This window comes from Stegostoma tigrinum, chromosome 6, assembly GCF_030684315.1.
Source record: "Stegostoma tigrinum isolate sSteTig4 chromosome 6, sSteTig4.hap1, whole genome shotgun sequence".
Classification (NCBI taxonomy): domain Eukaryota; kingdom Metazoa; phylum Chordata; class Chondrichthyes; order Orectolobiformes; family Stegostomatidae; genus Stegostoma; species Stegostoma tigrinum.
The window spans coordinates 67,490,067-67,507,670 of NC_081359.1; the positions used below are offsets into that span (position 1 = coordinate 67,490,067).

The 17,604-nt window shown below is 44.6% G+C and overlaps 1 protein-coding gene across 2 annotated transcripts in view; it reads left to right on the forward strand.

The window, feature by feature from the left end:
- The window catches only part of dync2h1 (dynein cytoplasmic 2 heavy chain 1), a 541,347-nt gene that overhangs the window by 479,564 nt on the left and 44,179 nt on the right, over positions 1-17,604 (forward strand). For both annotated transcript variants that reach the window (XM_059646623.1, XM_059646624.1), the window contains one exon: positions 16,991-17,080. In XM_059646623.1, coding sequence (XP_059502606.1) covers positions 16,991-17,080 — 90 coding nt within the window. The remainder of the gene's footprint in view (positions 1-16,990; positions 17,081-17,604) is intronic.

Below are 17,604 nucleotides of genomic sequence, written 5' to 3' on the forward strand. Positions count from 1 at the left end.
GAGGGCTTACCTCACTTATACTGTCTATGCCTTTCTGATTCACTTGCTGTCCCTTCTAACTTTGGCCCTTCAGCTCCCTTGTTGAATGTTCTCTGTGGATCCCACCTCCTGCCAAATTAGTTTAAAACCTGCCCGGTAGCACAAGCAATCCTCCCAGCAAAGATGCTGGACCCATTAGCTTCAGATGCAATTTGTCTGCCTTGTAAAGCTCCCACCACCCCCAAAGTTGGTTCTACTATCCCAAGAGTCTAAAGCCCTCCCTCATGCACCATCTCTTCAACCACACATTCGTTTAGACTTACCTCCTATTCCTGTACTCACTTCCACATGAGATTGCAATCTTTTGGGTCCTGTACTTAATTTTCTTCCTAGCTCTCTAAAATCTACTTTCAGGACCCCATCCTTTTCTTTTCCAGCCTGTTGGTACCATTGTGTACCATGATCTCTGTTTGTTTGCCCTCCCCCTTAAGAATACCATGCAGATGTTCAGTGATATCCCTGATCCAGGCACCAGAGAGACAAAATACTACCCTGGAGTCTCTTTTTTAGCCACAGAAGTACCTGACAGTATGCTTTATAATTGAATCCCTAACCTCTATAGCCCTGTTTTTCTTTTTCCTCCCCTATTGTGCAACAATCCAATCATGGTGCCATGAATTTAGCTGCTGCAGCTTTCCTCTGCACAGTCCCATAAGACTACCCTCGGGCGACCGTCTGTGTGGAGTTTGCACGTTCTCCCTGTGTCAGCGTGGGTTTCCTCTGGGTGCTCCGGTTTCCTCCCACAGTCCAAAGACGTGCAAGCTAGGTGTATTGGCCATGCTAATTACCCGTTGTGTTCAGGGATGTGTACATTAGGTGGGTTATGATGGATGGGTCTGGTTGAGATGCTCTAAAGGGCGATGCGGACCTCACAGGAATTCACTGACTTGCTTGCTACTGCATTAGCCTAAAGACCATGAGAACATATTACTACTATACACTATTGAAATAGTCACAATGTCAATAAACCATTGACAAGAACCTAGCAAATCATTCCCGTTACAAACTATACATAATCAGGCTACTGTCACTTCCAAGCTGGGATAATAACTGCATCAGGAATGATCTTGCGTTTTCTTAAATTGAAATTATCTAAACTAAATCTCCCTTTTGTGCCATTTTATATCTCATATAAGATCTTATTTCTTTCCTTTAGACCATTTGCTAGTGTGCACTTTTGTGTTTATGCAATTCCTGACATTTGGATCATCAGAAATAACTTCAGTTAAGATTCAAATTGCATGGTGATTTATGATTGCAATTTCTACTTCTTTTCTGTATTCAAGTCTTGCCTGGTCAAAAATGTAGCTTCTTTTGTCAAAAACCGTTAAGGACACTTGTCTGACAGCATATAGGACTTTAAAGCTAACTGTCTTACCGCAGTATTCTGTATTATCCATTTTGTCATTGTCCCATCTTGAGAATCAAGTCAGAGAGAAAACTGTTTATTTTGCAACAGTTCACACCTGAAGTTCTGTTTGTTCTTTATGTAGATGCTGACTGACTTGCTGAGTGGTTCCAATATTTTCTTCTTTTAGAATCACAAAAATAGGCCATTCAGCCTTACATGTCTTTACTAGCTCTAACAGAGCAAATCACTTTATGTCACTTCCGTGCTTTTTCCTTCTAGTTCTGCATTTCTTTTCTCTTCAGATAATGATCCTATTCGTGTGTAAGTTAATTTTACTTCAAGTCGTCATCACTTTTTTTTTGTCAGTCACCTTAAATCAAGGCTTTTGGTTTTTTAATCTGGCCACCAACGAGAATAATTTCTTCCTAGCTTCTCAGTCTAGACTTCTCATCAATTTTGAAAATTATACTCCAACATCAGGAGTATTTTTGCCTTTGTTCCTCTCCTTCCTGATGCTTTTTCCAATTTGCAGACTGAGAAATTTGTTTCTGTAGATGCAGTTTTCTGGGGTTTTGTTGCCAGTGCTTGTTTTGTGAAGGTTTTCCAGAAAAGACATACTGAAAGACCTAGTAACTTAAAGTAATTAATTCAGACCTGCATAAACAGTGCCACACAAAAGGAGAACAAGTAGACCATAGGTCCTAACATGTTTATTCTGATGAGAGAAAATTAATAAAGAAATTCTGAAGTCAAGAGATAAATTCAAGGGATTTGTTCCTGCAGAATGGTAAACATCAGTCAATTAGCTTGTATTTGTATTTGTAGTGCTATAAGGTCCCTAGTTGGCTATGATGTTCTTTTACATTTTTTAGCTTTACTACATAGTCAAGGGTTTCATATACAAAGCATTTATTCCAATTTCAAAATGTTGACAGATTTAATTAAGTACAACCTAGTAGTAAGAGGAATTACAAGTCAAATTTCAGTTAAATATGCAAAACATTTCCTATGGGTAGAATTTTAATGAATAGTATTAAGTAGGCTGCAAGCTGTAATGTAACACCGTCAAATGTAAAATGTTACGTTTAATAAATTTACTCTTCTGAGCTCGAAAATGTTAATGCCCTTGAGATCCAAAGGAGAATATAACCTGGAGTTGCAGTCAAAAATAATTTGTTTATTTAGAAGGAAAATAATCACAGTTGATGATTTTTCTTTAATTGGAATCCCTGGTGTAACTAACATCACTCTATTCGTTCCAGTATCTCTATTAATCAATACTGATTATAATATGTTTGAAATTAATAGCTGCCCAGGAGCATTTCTTCAGCTAATGGAACGTCCCCATCAACCATGTCCCATTTATTATCATATATTGTAAACCAGTAAAATAAGCAGAGCCTTATTTTCCTCCATCCAAGAAAATCACAATTTTTTTTGATCATGCATTTACCTATATCACTCGGGAGAATTTTATTGATCCCATGTTGGACCACTAGTTTCAAACTATGATTGGTGATCATAAGATCAGGACATATAGGCGTTACTGGGAACAAATGATGAGGATACATCATCAGCTTGCCTGAACTTTTTTAACTGTGGGAATTGTGGAAAATGATAAAGTTTCACCAGTTTAGGTGAGGCTGCACCTCACCACAAGGCATGAGCCTTGTTTAGAAGCTGGACATGAGTGGAGTTCTAAAGATTCACTTGTTGAAGCAAACCTTTCAAGCCTTTACTGTTACCATTTTTTATTCTTGCTACAGTTTGCTACATAATATTTTACAAAATGAGTCATCTGTTTATATTACTTTCTAATATTTTTAAATTATTCTTGGTTGCTGACTATCAAATAAATCTGCCAACATTTTGAAATAAAAATAAATCATCGTTGTCAATCGATCACTAATCAGTATAATTGTTTACATAGGAAATTCTGTGTCACTGGTCACGGGTTCTGTGGATCCTTGTGTAGCTGATGAGCTGATTCTAGAAGTGCAGCCCCAAGCACCTATTTGGCAGGTGTTTTCTGGGAGCTAGAAGTAGCCATTGACCTTGAGACCATTGGCATTCCTTTCCCGGATTCCATTTCTGTATGTAGTCTTGCCAAATGGTATTCTCGAAGAATTGAATTTCTGACTCATGACCTCCCTCCAAGTCAGTTTCTTCTGAATGAGGGTCTCCCATGTGTGACATTTATGTTGAATTTCTTTAGGGAAGCTTTGAAATGCTTCCTTTCCTCTCAGTCGAGTGCTTCTTTGAGCTGAGAGGAGATTTGCTTTGGTAGTTTGGAACTCAGGAATCCTAAGCATTTGCCAGCCCATTGGAGTTGGTTTTGGATGATTTTAACCTCAATGCTGTGAGCTGCAACCAGGACATTGTTGTTAGTACACCTGTCCTCCCAGCTGATGAGGAGAATACATCTCAAACAGCATTGATGGTACTTTCTCAAGGGCCTTGAGGTGGATTTACTCATAGATTAGATTTCAGAGCTGTATAGAAGAGTCAGCAGGATGACTGTTTTTCATGCAAGGATCTTGCTATCAACATGGATGTCGCCATTGTCAAAGACTGCCATCCTCAGGTGTCCAAAGGCACCGATTGATTGTGATATTGAATCTCTCCTTCGATGTCAGCCTTACATGGAAGGTAGCTTCCCAGATCAAGGAAATATTCCATGTTTGGGAGGACTACTCAGCTGATCTTAAAGGAAAGATGGACTGGATCTTGACCAGGGATGGGTTAATAAAGGATTTGACTCTTCTTGAGGTTGAGGCTGAGACCAGTTGTTCAGTATGCTTCCACGAAGGCATTAAGTGAGGCTTGAAAATTCTATTCTGAGAAAGCAGACATGACATTGACACTCACTTTCTTAAGTTCCACAGTGATTTTGGCACCATTTTCTTCTTAGAATTAAAGCAGTTGAGGTTGAAAGGGTTTCCTTTCATCCTGCAGAAAATGTCTGCGTTGGGAAGCTTGTTCTCGACAAGATGAAGAATGTTTTTTTTCACATTACTGTCAGTGAGGACCATTGCCAATATCTTGTTGAGGAGGAAATGGAGGACGTTGATGAATTTCACTGGACAGCCAGTCTTTGACATGGTCTTCTATTGCATTTCCCAATTGACTGAGTCAAAAGCCTTGATTGGCTTGGCGAAGGCTTGGTGTTTTTCCTGGCATTTCTCTTGGAGTTGCTGAGCAATGAAAAGTATGCCCATGGTTGCACAGTTCAGTCGGATGCTTCACTGGCTTTCAGGAAGGATTTTCTCCAAGATTGGGAGAAGGTGCCTGTTGAGGATTTGGGCAATTATCTTCCATGCCTTGCAGAGTTTCTCAAGCCACCTTCGATCACACTTGCCTGGTAGCAGCAAATTTCTTTTTTCCCATTGAATGGTGAAAAGCCTTTTGCTCCTGCCCTTGACACACCTGGCTGTAATTCAAGAAAAGTGCCATCAAATATTGGTGCTGCCCTTTCTCTTTGTGAATTTACCCTAAAAACCTCTGACTGCTTCAGGTTTTATTTCCATATTGAGCCTGCCAAACATAAACATCAGACCACATCCTGAAGCCAATAGATCACACTCATTGCATAGCTTGGAAACCCAAAACCCACAAAGAATAAAAAGGAAACAATTTAATTAAGTTGAACTGGAAAAATCTGATGCATTAACTTTACTTTAGGGAACCAAGAAACAGCAGGGGGCAGCAGACCTCAGATGGAGTTATTTATAGGCTACCAAATAGTAAATCAACTGAGCACAAAAACTGTGAATGTCGAGTTTCTGGAGTGTGTTAGGGATGGTTTTCTAGAGCAGTATTTGCGCAGCTGACGAGACAAAAGGCTATCTTAGATGTAAAGAAAAGGGGCTACTTACTAATCTTGTGATAAAGTAACAATGAGGGATAAGTGACCACAATGTGATACATTTTACATTATGTTTGTAAAAGTGTGCTAGTTCAATCTGAAGCAAGGGTATTAAGTTGGCTCAGATGGATTGGGAAGATACATTGAAAGATATGACTGTACATATGCAATGGACAGCCTTTAAAGAACTATTATGTGGATTCCAGCAAATATACATTCCTTAAAAGTGTAAGACCTTATAAAGGTCAGTCAATGTTGGCTGACAAAGTAAATTAAAGATTGTATCAGATTAAAATATAAGGCTTATAAAGTTTCCAGAAATAGCTGTAAGTTTTAGAATACAGCAAAGCAGGACTAAAATACTGATAAGGACGAATAGAATATGATTACAATTCAGCAAAAAGCTTAAAAACAAACTGTGTAAGCTTCTACAGGCATATAAAAATAGAACCCTTGGCTATTGTTTTCACTGAGGAAGATGCAAGAAATGTCTCAGGATTAAAGATCCAACTGAAAATTGAGAATGAGGAGTTGAAGGAAATTAGAATTCGTGAGAGATTTGCACAGGGGAAATTAATGGGCCTGGAAGTTATATCCCAGAGCCTTGAAAGAGGTAGCTCTAGCAATAGTCGAAGGTTTAATGAACGTTTTCCAAAGTCCTTAAAATTCTCGAATGTTTCCTACAGATTGGAAGATAGTGAATGTCACCTTACTATTTTAAAAGGGAGCAAGAGGAAAAAACAGGGAAATACAAACTTATTAACCTTACATTAGTTGTGTGGAAAACATTGGACTCTATTATACGCAGTGTGATAAATGAATTCTTGGATAATGATGATCTATCTGGGTGCACTCGGCATGGATTTGTGACTGTAAAATTATGTTTGAGAAATTTGGTGAAGTTATTCCAGGATGCTGCAAACATAATTACTAAAGAGGACTTGATAAACATAGTAGATTTGGATTTTCGGAAGGATTCGATAAGGTCTCCCACAGGAGGTTGCTTAGCAAAATTAAACCATGTGTGCTACGTGTTAATACACTGGCATAAAGAAAGGATTGGCCCATAGGCAAAAAGCAGCGAGTAGGAATTATGTGTCATTTTTGTAGAGGCGGACATTGACTGGTGGGGTTGTACAAGGATCTGTACTTGGGCCCCAGCTGATCAAAATATATGGCAAGGATTCGGATGTGGGGATCAAACGTAATATTCCCAAATTCACAGGTGATAGAAAGCTAAACTGGAATGCATGTTGTGAGGAAGATATAAAGAAGCTTCAAGAGGATTTGGACAGGATTAGTGAGTGGGCAAGAACATGCCAGATGGAATTCTGTGTGGAAAAATGTGACGTTATGTGACTGGTAAGAGATATGCAGAGTATCTCTTAAATGGTAGTTTGGAAAATGTAGACGTACAAAGAGATCCGAGTGCCCTTGTCAAAAAATTTCTGAAGGCCAGCATGCAAATAAAACAAGCTATTAGAAAGGGACATGGAATATTAGCCTTTATTGCAAGAGAGTTTGAGTACAGGTGTAGTGAAGTCTTGCTTGAATTGTAGAGAAGCTTTGGTGGCTCTTGTGACAGACTGATAGTTTCCCTACCTCTAGTCCAGGAGGCTCTGGTTCAAGTCTGACCTGCTCCAGAGATGTGTTAACATCTCTGAATAGATTGATTTTGAAATTCGTTAGAAGCTTGGTTAGGGATTCTGTGGCACAGTGGCAGTGTCCTGACTCCTGAGCCAAGTGATTTGGGTTTAAATCTAACCAATTCCAGAAGTGTGTAATAATACCTCCGAATAAGTTGATTAGCTAATATCAATAGAAACTTGGTTAGACTGCACCTGGAATATTGTACACAAATTTAGTCTCCTTACATCAAGAAAGGTATTATTAGCGTTGAGGGACTGCAACAAAGATTCACCAGATTTCTTCTGAGGATGGTGGGACTGTCCTGTGACGAGAAATTGAGCAAACTGAGCCTGAATTCTACAGAGTTTCAAAGACTGAGCAATGCATCTCATTTACAAAACAATTAACGAGATAGACAGACTAGGTATAGGGAAGATTTTTCCCCTTTTTGGGAGTCTAGAACCAGAAGGTACAATATAAAAATATGAAGAATGTAATTTAGAACCAAGAGGTTCTTTTTATACCCAGATGGTTTTGAATCTTTGGAATTCTCGATACCAAGGGCTGTGGAAGCGCAGTCCACTTTTGGAGAAATTGGTGGATTTCTGATTACCAATAGTATAAAAGGCTTTTACGTTTTAATCAGGCAATGCAATAGCTGAATTATCCCATACATGTTCCTATATTCCTATGTTTCATACACACAATTTCACATTCTTCTTCTCCCTATCCATCCTTCCTCAAGCTTGGAACAAGTATTTGCATTTATACTTGGGCCCCAATGAGCTGAAAGCACGTTTGTTAGTATTTAGCTCAACAGAAATCCAGAGTTATATGAACTGGAGTGCCACAAGAAAGAACAATGTTTACTACTTTGCCTTGAATTGGAAAAAAAAAATCAGTATTTTTACAGTATGTAGGTGTCATTAACATCTGTGCAATCGTAAATACTAGGGGCAGTTAAAATCCTGCAATTGATTTAGGCTGGCAGTGAAAATTTTAGTAATGGATGGGACAAATTTAATCTTTTTAATTGAGAAAAAGAATATATATATGAAACAAACACTAGACCATAATGTCAGTTATATCTAGATTCTATTCTACAAACAGCATTCAACTTGAGTTCTTTTTGCTAGATGCAGCCAGTGATTAATTAGTTTACCTAAGTGTCAGCAAATGTCTACAGAAATTGTCATTCGTAACTGAATCCGTAATAGTTGCGTTTCATTATCTGTAATTAATGGCTGGACTTTATGTCAAGAACAATTTTCGTCAAAAGTTATTGCCATTCAACTAATAAATAACTTAAAATACCATTGTTTGAAATGCATTTGGACTGGTTTTTAATTTGAATGGAACTAACCGAATAATGTGGCTTCCTTTTGCAAAATTCAAAGTTATGCACTGACCTCGACTGAAACATTTAATTACCTTAAGCTATTTTCATCATATGCACTAAGTACAAAAACAAATATTTTCATGCTAGCGAGTTTTGAGAAGATTTGTAGCTCAGGTTGAGGTTCTGGATGTGAGTTTGCTCGCTGAGCTGGAAGGTTAGTTTTCAGACGTTTCGTCACCATTCTAGGTAACATCATCAGTGAGCCTCCGACGAAGCGCTGGTGTTATGTCCCGCTTTCTATTTATCTGGTTAGATACACCAGACACCACCAACCTCATCAGCAAGGACAACACCATCAAGCTAGTGGACCTATGCCTCACCACCCACTTCACTTTCAATAACAAAACCTACAGACAAACCAACGGTACACCCATGGGATCTCCGATATCAGGGTTCTCAGCAGAAGAATTAATGCAGAGACTCGAACAAACAGCTCTGCCAATCATCCAACCCAAACTTTGGATCCGCTATGTGGATGACACCTTTGTCTTCACTAAACAAAACAAATTAGAGGAAACCTTCAAGACCATCAATAATACCCTTACTGGCATAACATTCACAAAAGAGGAAGAAAACAATAACAAACTGCCATTCCTAGATGTCACAGTAGAGCGAACAGCCAATGGGGAACTTCAAACCAACGTCTACAGGAAAACAACACATTGGGACCAAATACTGAACTACAGGAGCAACCATCCCAACACCCACAAACGAAGCTGCATTAGAACATTATTCCAATGAGCCACCACACACTGCAGCACAAAGGAACTACGCAGAGCAGAGGAAAATCACCTATACAGCGTATTCAAAAAGAATGGGTACCCTATGAACACAGTCTGCCGATTCCTCAGCAATAAACCCAAACAAACAGACAAAATGGGCTCAGAAACCATAACCACTCCCCCCTACATCAAAGACATTTCCGAAATGACTGCCAGACTACTCGGATCTCTTGTCATCAGGGTAGCCCACAAACCCACCAACACACTAAAACAGCAGCTAATGAACTTAAAAGACCCTATACAGACAACAAATAAAACAAACATCATCGACAAAATACCTTGCAAGAACTGTGACAAACACTACATTGGACAAACTGGCAGAAAGCTAGCCACCAGAATACATGAACATCAACTAGCCACAAAACGACATGACCCACTATCACTCGTATCCTTACATACAGATGAGGAAGGACACCACTTTGATTGGGACAACACATCCATCCTAGGACAAACCAAACAGAGACATGCACGAGAATTCCTAGAAGCATGGCATTCCAACCGGAACTCCACCAACAAACACATTGATTTGGAGCCAATCTATCATCCCCTGAGAAAAAGAACAGGAAATGACATCACCAACGCAGGAAATGACGTCACCAACCCAAGGAAACCTAACCAGATAAATAGAAAGCGGGACATAACACCAGCCCTTCATCGGAAGCTCACTGATGACGTTACCTAGAATGGTGACTGATTGCCTGGGAACAAACCTTCCAGCTCAGTGAACCAGCTTACATCCGGAACAAAATAAAGACCCACTCTTTTGTGGACCGAGAGGAGGAGAGCGTAACTGTGTTGGAGGTGGAAGGAAGACGTCGGGTTGGCTGTGCACCCTTGCAACCGGTGGATCTTAATGCTGGCTTCGGCCTAACGCTGGTTCAGGGGAGCAGCCAACCTGCAACGATGGCTGCGGCAAGTGCTCGTGCCCCAGGACAGGGGGACCGGAACACCATCCGTGTTTCCGTGAAGAAGGTGGATGAAGGTGCACCTATGGACCGCACCTTCTTCGTGAAGAGGGTCCTGTTGGACTGTTGTGGATTCGCTGCTGCGGACATTTACTGCCTGCAGAATTTCCCCAGAGGAGGTTTTTACGATGTAACCTTCAGGAGTGCAAAGCTTTGCGAGCGCTTCCTGGAGGTTTTCAAGGAGAAAGGAGGTGAGGGCCCCCTCTCTGTATTGACCGCTGTCCCGCTGTTCGTGATGCCGATGCAGAGGAGCCGTATGGTGACTGTACACATGTACAACCCGCATGTGCCAGCAGTTGATGTCCTGACCTTCCTTGGAAGGTACGTGAAGGTGGAAGGGGCCCTAACTGACATCATGGACCTCTTTGGCATCTGGACCAGTAAGAGGCAGGTCAAGGTGATGCTGAGGATGGGGCCGGACGGGAACATCGTACACCCACCGTCCAGCTTCACGATCGGCGGGAGCAAGGGCTCCTGACCTATGCAGGGCAACCTAAAGTCTGCCAGGCTTGTGGTAGGTCAGGTCACGTGGCGGCCGACTGCAAAGCCACCATCTGCAGGAACTGCAGGGAGGAGGGACACCTTGCAAAGGATTGCCCACGAGAGAGAAGCTGCAACCTTTGCGGGGAAGCGGGCCACCTCTATAGGGCATGCCCACGGTGGGGGACCACCTATGCCCAGGTCGCTGGCAGGGGCAATGCGGGGCCAGCCCCCCCGGAGGAGAGGAAGGCACCAGGGCCCAGCAGGGACCCCTCTAATGTGCAGGAGGGCCAGGCTGTGTAGAAGGGCCCAGCCCCGCAGGATGGGCCCGAGGCCAGCAAAGCGTCCCTCCAGGCTCCGCTCCCCCCCCCGACAACCCGGAGTCGATGGAGGCGGCGACAGGCGATCCAGGGGAGTGGAGGACAGTCCGGAAAGCGAGGAGGAAGGCGCGTCGGCGGGCCCAGGAACCGCAACCATCAGGCGGGAAGAGGCAGCTGCAGCGGGGCTATAAGAGCTCCTCTGACGAGGGAGATTCGGAGGGGGCCCGCCCAAAGCAGAAGCTAAAGATCTCAAGGGAGAAGAAAAGCAGCACCCCGCTTCCAGGTGACGGGAGGCGTCCTGAGGCTCCCTCCAACACCCAGTCACGTGCCACTGGGGCCCTGGAGGGCCCCCTGGAACTTCCAGGTGGGAAGGAGGAAACAGCGCGTCTCCAGCCTGACCCAGAGCCGGACTCTCCTGCCTCCGTACCCCCGACGGGGGATGCCACCCGGAAGGCAGCACGGACGGTTTCCAGGACCCCGGAGAGCGTCCAGCAGTTAGCCCAGGCAATGGGCATGAAGGGACAGATGGAGGGGCTGGACCTTGGACTTGGGGAGGGTACTGCGGTCACTGCCCACAATGGGGGTACGAGTTGCGAGCATTAATGTGCGCAGCGTCAAGTCCACCGCAAGATGTGTGTCCACATTGGCCTACCTAACCACCGTCAAGGCGGACCTCCTGTTTCTGCAGGAGTGCGGGATACCGCACCTCGGCAGATACGGGAATTGGTCCGGCACCTGGACCTGTGGGCCTTCGATCTGATCGGGGGAGTAACGACTGTCGCTCCTCGGGCCTGGCTATTCTGCTGCGGGGGGTGCAACTTCACCATCTCTCAAGTTCAGGAGGTGGTGGGGGGGCGCCTCCTAGTGGCAGACGTCACCTACAGGAACGCTCCCCTGAGGCTGATCAACGTGTACGCCCCAGCGGTACGGAGTGAGCGGTTGGCCGTCCTACAGCGGCTTCCACCCCTGCTGGCTACGTCCAGGCCGGTCATCCTAGGCGGAGACTTCAACTGCATCATCGATGCAGATGGACCTTCCGGCGTGGGGACACCGGGTGGGGGAGTCAACTGGACGTCAAGTCCAGATTCCTCATGGGCATGGTGAAGGACGCCAAGCTGCTTGATGTCTTCAGCACCCCTGCAGACGGAGCGCAGCGGAGGTACACTTGGTCGCGGCCAGACGGGTCTATTCGCTCAAGGATAGACTTCCTGTTTGTGTCACAGGTGTTCTCGGTCAGGTCCACTGATGTTGAGCCGGTGTTCTTCTCTGACCACTGCCTCCTGCTGGCCGACTGTCACTTACAGGACGACCAGCCGGCCGGCAAGGGGACGTGGAAGCTCAACACGACTCTGTTGACTCCAGAGAGCATCGAGGAGCTTAAGAGGGAGTACGCTGGTTGGAGAACCATGAAACCCCTCTTTGAGTCTCCGGGCGACTGGTGGGAGACGGTGAAGGAGAACATCAAGAGGTTCCTTGTCCTCAAGGGTGTTCAGAAGGCGAGAGAGAGGCGGGGAAAGCTGTCGCGACTTCAGAAAAGGGTGCAGAACCTGCTCCTTCTGCAGGTGATGGGGGTCGATGTCAGAGGACCTCCGCGAGGTGAGGGGCCAGCAAGCCTCACTCTTCGTCGCGGAGGCCTCCAGGATATCTTCCGGTCCAGGGTCCGCTCCGTGGAGCAGGACAAGACGTGCTCGCATTTCTTCTTTCAGAAGGTGCACAAAGAGAGCTCTGTGCTTAGCCGGCTGAAGGAGGATGACGGCTCGGTGACGTCGTCTCGGCCCGACATTTTGAGGATCAGCAGATCCTCCTATGCCGGACTGTACAACACGAAGCCCACGGACAGCACGGCCTCCGAGTCGTTCCTGTCGTCTATCACGGAGGTCTTAGACGATGGCACGAGGGAGTGGCTGGACCGGCCGATATCCCTGGACGAGCTGACCATTGCCCTCAAGTCCTTGGAGAGGAATAAGACTCCCGGGAGCAATGGCTTACCAGTCAAGCTGTATTCCGCTCTGTGGGACCTGGTCGGCCAGGACCTGCTGGAGGTGTACGATAGTGCGCTTCGGGCAGGGGAAATGTGCAAGACCATGAGGAAGGGCATCATCACCCTCATTTACAAGATGAATGGGGAGAGATAAGAAATTAAGAATTGGCGTCCCATTTCACTATTGAACGTGGACTACAAAATCCTGGCCAAGGTCATAGCCAACCAGGTCAGGTCTGTCCTGGAGTCAGTGATTCACCCTGACCAAACCTGTGCTGTGCCGTGCAGGAAGATCGCTGAGAGCCTCGCGCTCATCAGGGATACGATCGCCTACGTGCAGGACAGGCGGGTGGACACCTGCCTCGTCAGCCTGGGCCAGGAGAAGGCCTTCGACAGGGTCTCTCATGCTTACATGAGGGACGTCCTCTCCAAGTTGGGGTTCGGGGAGGGAATCTGCAATTGGATCCGGCTGCTCTACAGCAACATCGTTAGCACAGTCTCGATCAACGGGCGGGAATCGGACAGTTTTCCCGTCAGATCTGGAGTCAGGAAGGGCTGCCCGCTCTCTCCTGCCTTGTTTGTGTGCTGTGTGGAGCCCTTCGCCGCATCCATCAGGAAGGAGGTGAGCCTGAAGGACGTGACTATCCCAGGCAGCGGAGGCCTTCGGGTCAAGACCTCCCTGTACATGGATGATGTCGCCATCTTCTGCACCGATCGACGGTCGGTGACTAGGCTGTTGGACATCTGCGGCCAGTTTGAACTGGCCTCGGGTGTCAAAGTCAATGGGGTAAGAGCAAGGTCATGTTCTTCGGGAACTGGGACAACCGCTCCTTCATCCCGTTCACCGTCAGGACAGACTACCTGAAGGTGCTGGGTGTTTGGTTCAGTGGAGCTGGGGCGTGCACTAAGACTTGGGAGGAGCGTATCACCAAACTGAAGCAGAAGCTGGGCGGGTGGACGCTCTGGTCCCTCTCCATCGCGGGTAAGAACCTGGTTGTCAGGTGCGAGGGGCTTTCAGTACTGTTGTATGTGGCGCAGGCCTGGCCTATTCCCTGGACCTGCGCCGCTGCAGTCACCCGGGCCATCTTCCACTTCATTTGGGGGTCGAGGATGGACCGGGTCTGCAGGAACACCATGTACAAAGACCTGGAAAATGGGGGAAAGGGCGTACTGAACACCACCCTTGCCCTGATGGCTACTTTTGTGTGCGGCTGCATCAAGCTGTGCGTAGATCCTCAGTACGCAAACACCAAGTGTCACTACTTACTGAGGTTCTACCTGTCCCCGGTGTTGCGAAGGATCGGCCTGGCCTCGTTGCTGCGGAACACTCCGAGTAGTTGGACCGTCCCGTACCACCTGTCCTTTGTGGAGAAATTTTTGGAAGGAAACACCTTTGACCACATGGCCGTCAGGCAGTGGTCAGCACGTAGTATCCTCGAGACCCTTCGGGAAAAGGAGAGGGTGGATCCCCTCGTGTGGTTCCCCACGCAGACTGCCAAAGTCGTTTGGCAGAATGCCTCATCGCCAGAACTTTCAAACAAGCACAAGGACATTGCTTGGCTGGCGGTGAGAGGGGCTCTGCCAATGAGATCCTTTATGCATGCCCCGAATCTCTGCGCCACCGCACGCTGCCCTCGAGGCGGCTGCGGGGGGGACGAGACTGTCAATCACCTCCTTCTGGAGTGTGCCTATGAGCAGGAGGTCTGGAGGGGGATGCAGTGGTATTTGTCGAGGTTTGTTCCCAGCAGCTCCGTGACGCGGGACTCCATGCTCTATGGGCTGTTTCTCGGGTCGCACACCGAGTCCAACATCTACTGCGCCTGGAGGACCATCACTGCGGTGAAAGATGCTCTTTGGTCTGCCCGCAACTTGCTGATCTGCCAGCTGAAAGAACTGACCCCGACCGAGTGTTGCAGACTGGCGCACTCCAAGGTCCAGGACTATGTGCTGAGGGACGCGCTAAAGCTTGGGACAGCTGCCGCCAAGGCGCAGTGGGGAAAGACCACGGTATGAAACCCCTTGTCCAGAATAGAAAAAAGGGCCCTATCTGGTAACTGGGCCCAGCTGGCGCCTTCCCCAACTGGTCAGGGGGCCAACGGAGACTGTGCAGGGTGACGACTGCCGGGGTATTTTCTTTGCTTTGTTTTTTTCTTCCTTTTTTCCCTTTAGTTGGTGTACGTACCCCCTGGGTAACCCAGAGCGGCTTGCATGACTGGGTAGGTGTATAAATATGTTTTATTTTTAGTACATCTTATGAATAAAGTATATTTTTTCAAATAAAAAAAGGTGGCGAAACTTCTGAAAACTAACCTTCCAGCTCAGCGAGCAAGCTCACATCCAAAATATTTTCATTCTACATCAATTTATGAAGTAATACGTAAAATCCATTCCAGTACAAGGAACTTAAATTAAGAGGAATGTTTTTTCAGACTACATTAAATCTAAGTATAAATTGTAATACCCTCTGATCTAAGAACCTCTGAAAGGAATTAGTTATTCAGTCTTATAGCTGTCCTTGTAATATAGTAACTATTGAATGTCTTCAAAAAATATTCGTGCTTTGGAGAAGTATGTTTCTGCAAATCATCATGTGTCAAATACAAATAAACAGTGATGGAAGTACAAGGATAAAGGTAGTTTTAGATTTCTTCTCACATCTTTGAAACATCAGTTCTGTACAATTGTGTTGATGACTAGTTCATACTAACTTAATGGGTGAAAGGTGAACAAATCCCTGCAGCCAGCAAAAATCAGCCAGAGATCTTAGTAAACGTTGCAAGAAAGGGAAATGTATCAAAGGGACAGTTTAATACTCAAATAGTTGGTGAAGATAAGGTGAAGTGTTACAAAAAAAAGCTGGTTACTAGCAAAGCCCCTGCAGTCAAAACAGTATACCTAATGTAATTGAACCTCCAGCAGCAGGTGGTAATAGTGAGGGAAGGCAAATGGAGCAGTCAAATGGACCCTCCCGGGAAAAAAGGATGTCAGTGGAAAACGTTCGGATAGACGAAAGATTTCCTCAACGTGATGTAAACCACAGGCTTGTAAACACTGTGGCTTCTCTGCTTCACCTTAATTTCCCTTAATGTTTGTCATGATCCAATGACAATGTCTTCAAGTTCAATGTTACATTTCCAGCATAGTCAACAGGACCCTGCAGTCTAGGCATCCAGTCATGGTCAATAAAGTTGAAAGATATAAAACAAAACAAAGAACTGCAAATGCTGGAGATCTGAAACAAACACAGAAATTGCTAGTGAAACTCAGCAGGTCTGGCAGCATCTGTGTGAAGAAAGCAGAGTTAGCTTTTTCAGTCCAGTGACTCTTCATCAGTATTTGCATTCATTTTACCTGGCTTGTATTGGACTAGCTAGTATGACTGTTCAAGAACAGTGATGGTATGGGCAGGAAGAAAGAACAGCCTGGCTTCCTGTTACTCAAACAGTGCTGGGGTTCCATAAAGGCTGATAAACCTTTAGTGTGTGGAGGAAGCTCAAAGATCCTGAGTCCCAACACAACTTTACAATGTGCACCTGACAGCAACATTGAAAGACACCTGTTTGAAACAGAGTAGATGCTGGAATAGTTGAAACTGACCTTTATGTCAAATAGACATAGGCTCCCCATGTGCATTCCCTAGATGTTACAGAGGTTCTGTGCTTAAGGTCTGATTTTCTACTTGACAATGATTAGGAAGATGGGCATTTGTGGGGAAGATAACTCAAACTGGTGATCCAGCTATTGAGGACTGGATTGAGGTGAATGGCTGGGGTTGCCTTCCAAGGGTCTTGCAGTGTTCCTCCAGCTCCACTCTGTGTTATTGACTCCAGCATCTGCAGTTCTTACTATCTCTTGGATAAAATTGATGTTTGTGAAACTGTGTGTAATGGGTGTTAGAATATTAGCAGTTTATTTACACTATTACTAACCTTATATTTTATTGTAATGAACAGATAACAAAATCATTGCAGTTTAAAAGGGACTGGTGATTTTCTATTTCCCACTTTGGGCCAAAAAACACAAGTATCTAATCATTGCAGATTAGCATTTTTATTTTGTCTGGTATTTAATTTGCTTTTGAAAACCACAATGGAGAAATCGACAAACTGTCACAAGATGGAAAAAATCATTCATCTTCATCACATAATTTTTTTCAATTTTTTTATTTTCTGCCTATAGTGTCCTTTGAGCTGGCAGAACAAATGGGAGGGACCTGAAGACCCAATGCAGTACCTCAGAGGATTAGTAGCACGTGCACTTGCAATACAGGTAAATATCGATACTAATAAAGGCCAAAAAGTAGTTTAAATACTTTACTGGAAACAGATATTTTAAATATTGATAGCTGTGGTGTGTTTTTTTTAGCTGATTCAACTGCATTGACAGAATGAGCTGTCTGTATGGATTAAGCACACTGTATGCTTTTCTTCCTTTTGATTTTGGCTTGTTTCCTTTTGCAATAATCATTAATAAATTATTGTTTCCAAATTAGTTCACAGAATTATTGAAGATTTGCCATTATTTTTCTTTATCTCATTACACTCTGGTTTACACCATTCAAAAGAGATGCTTTGATAACTTCTCAAGTAAACAATGTGTTTTATTAAGCAAACGTGAATAAATATGTGGCATTTAGAATGTCATGTATTTGTGTCATTATGTATGACAAGGTATTGATGAATGCAGGAGGCCCTGACAATGTCAAATTAAAATTAACCAGTTTACATAATATCAGTGATGCAGTCTCAATTTTATATTTGATTTCTTACCACATTTGTTTAAGGAATTTGTCA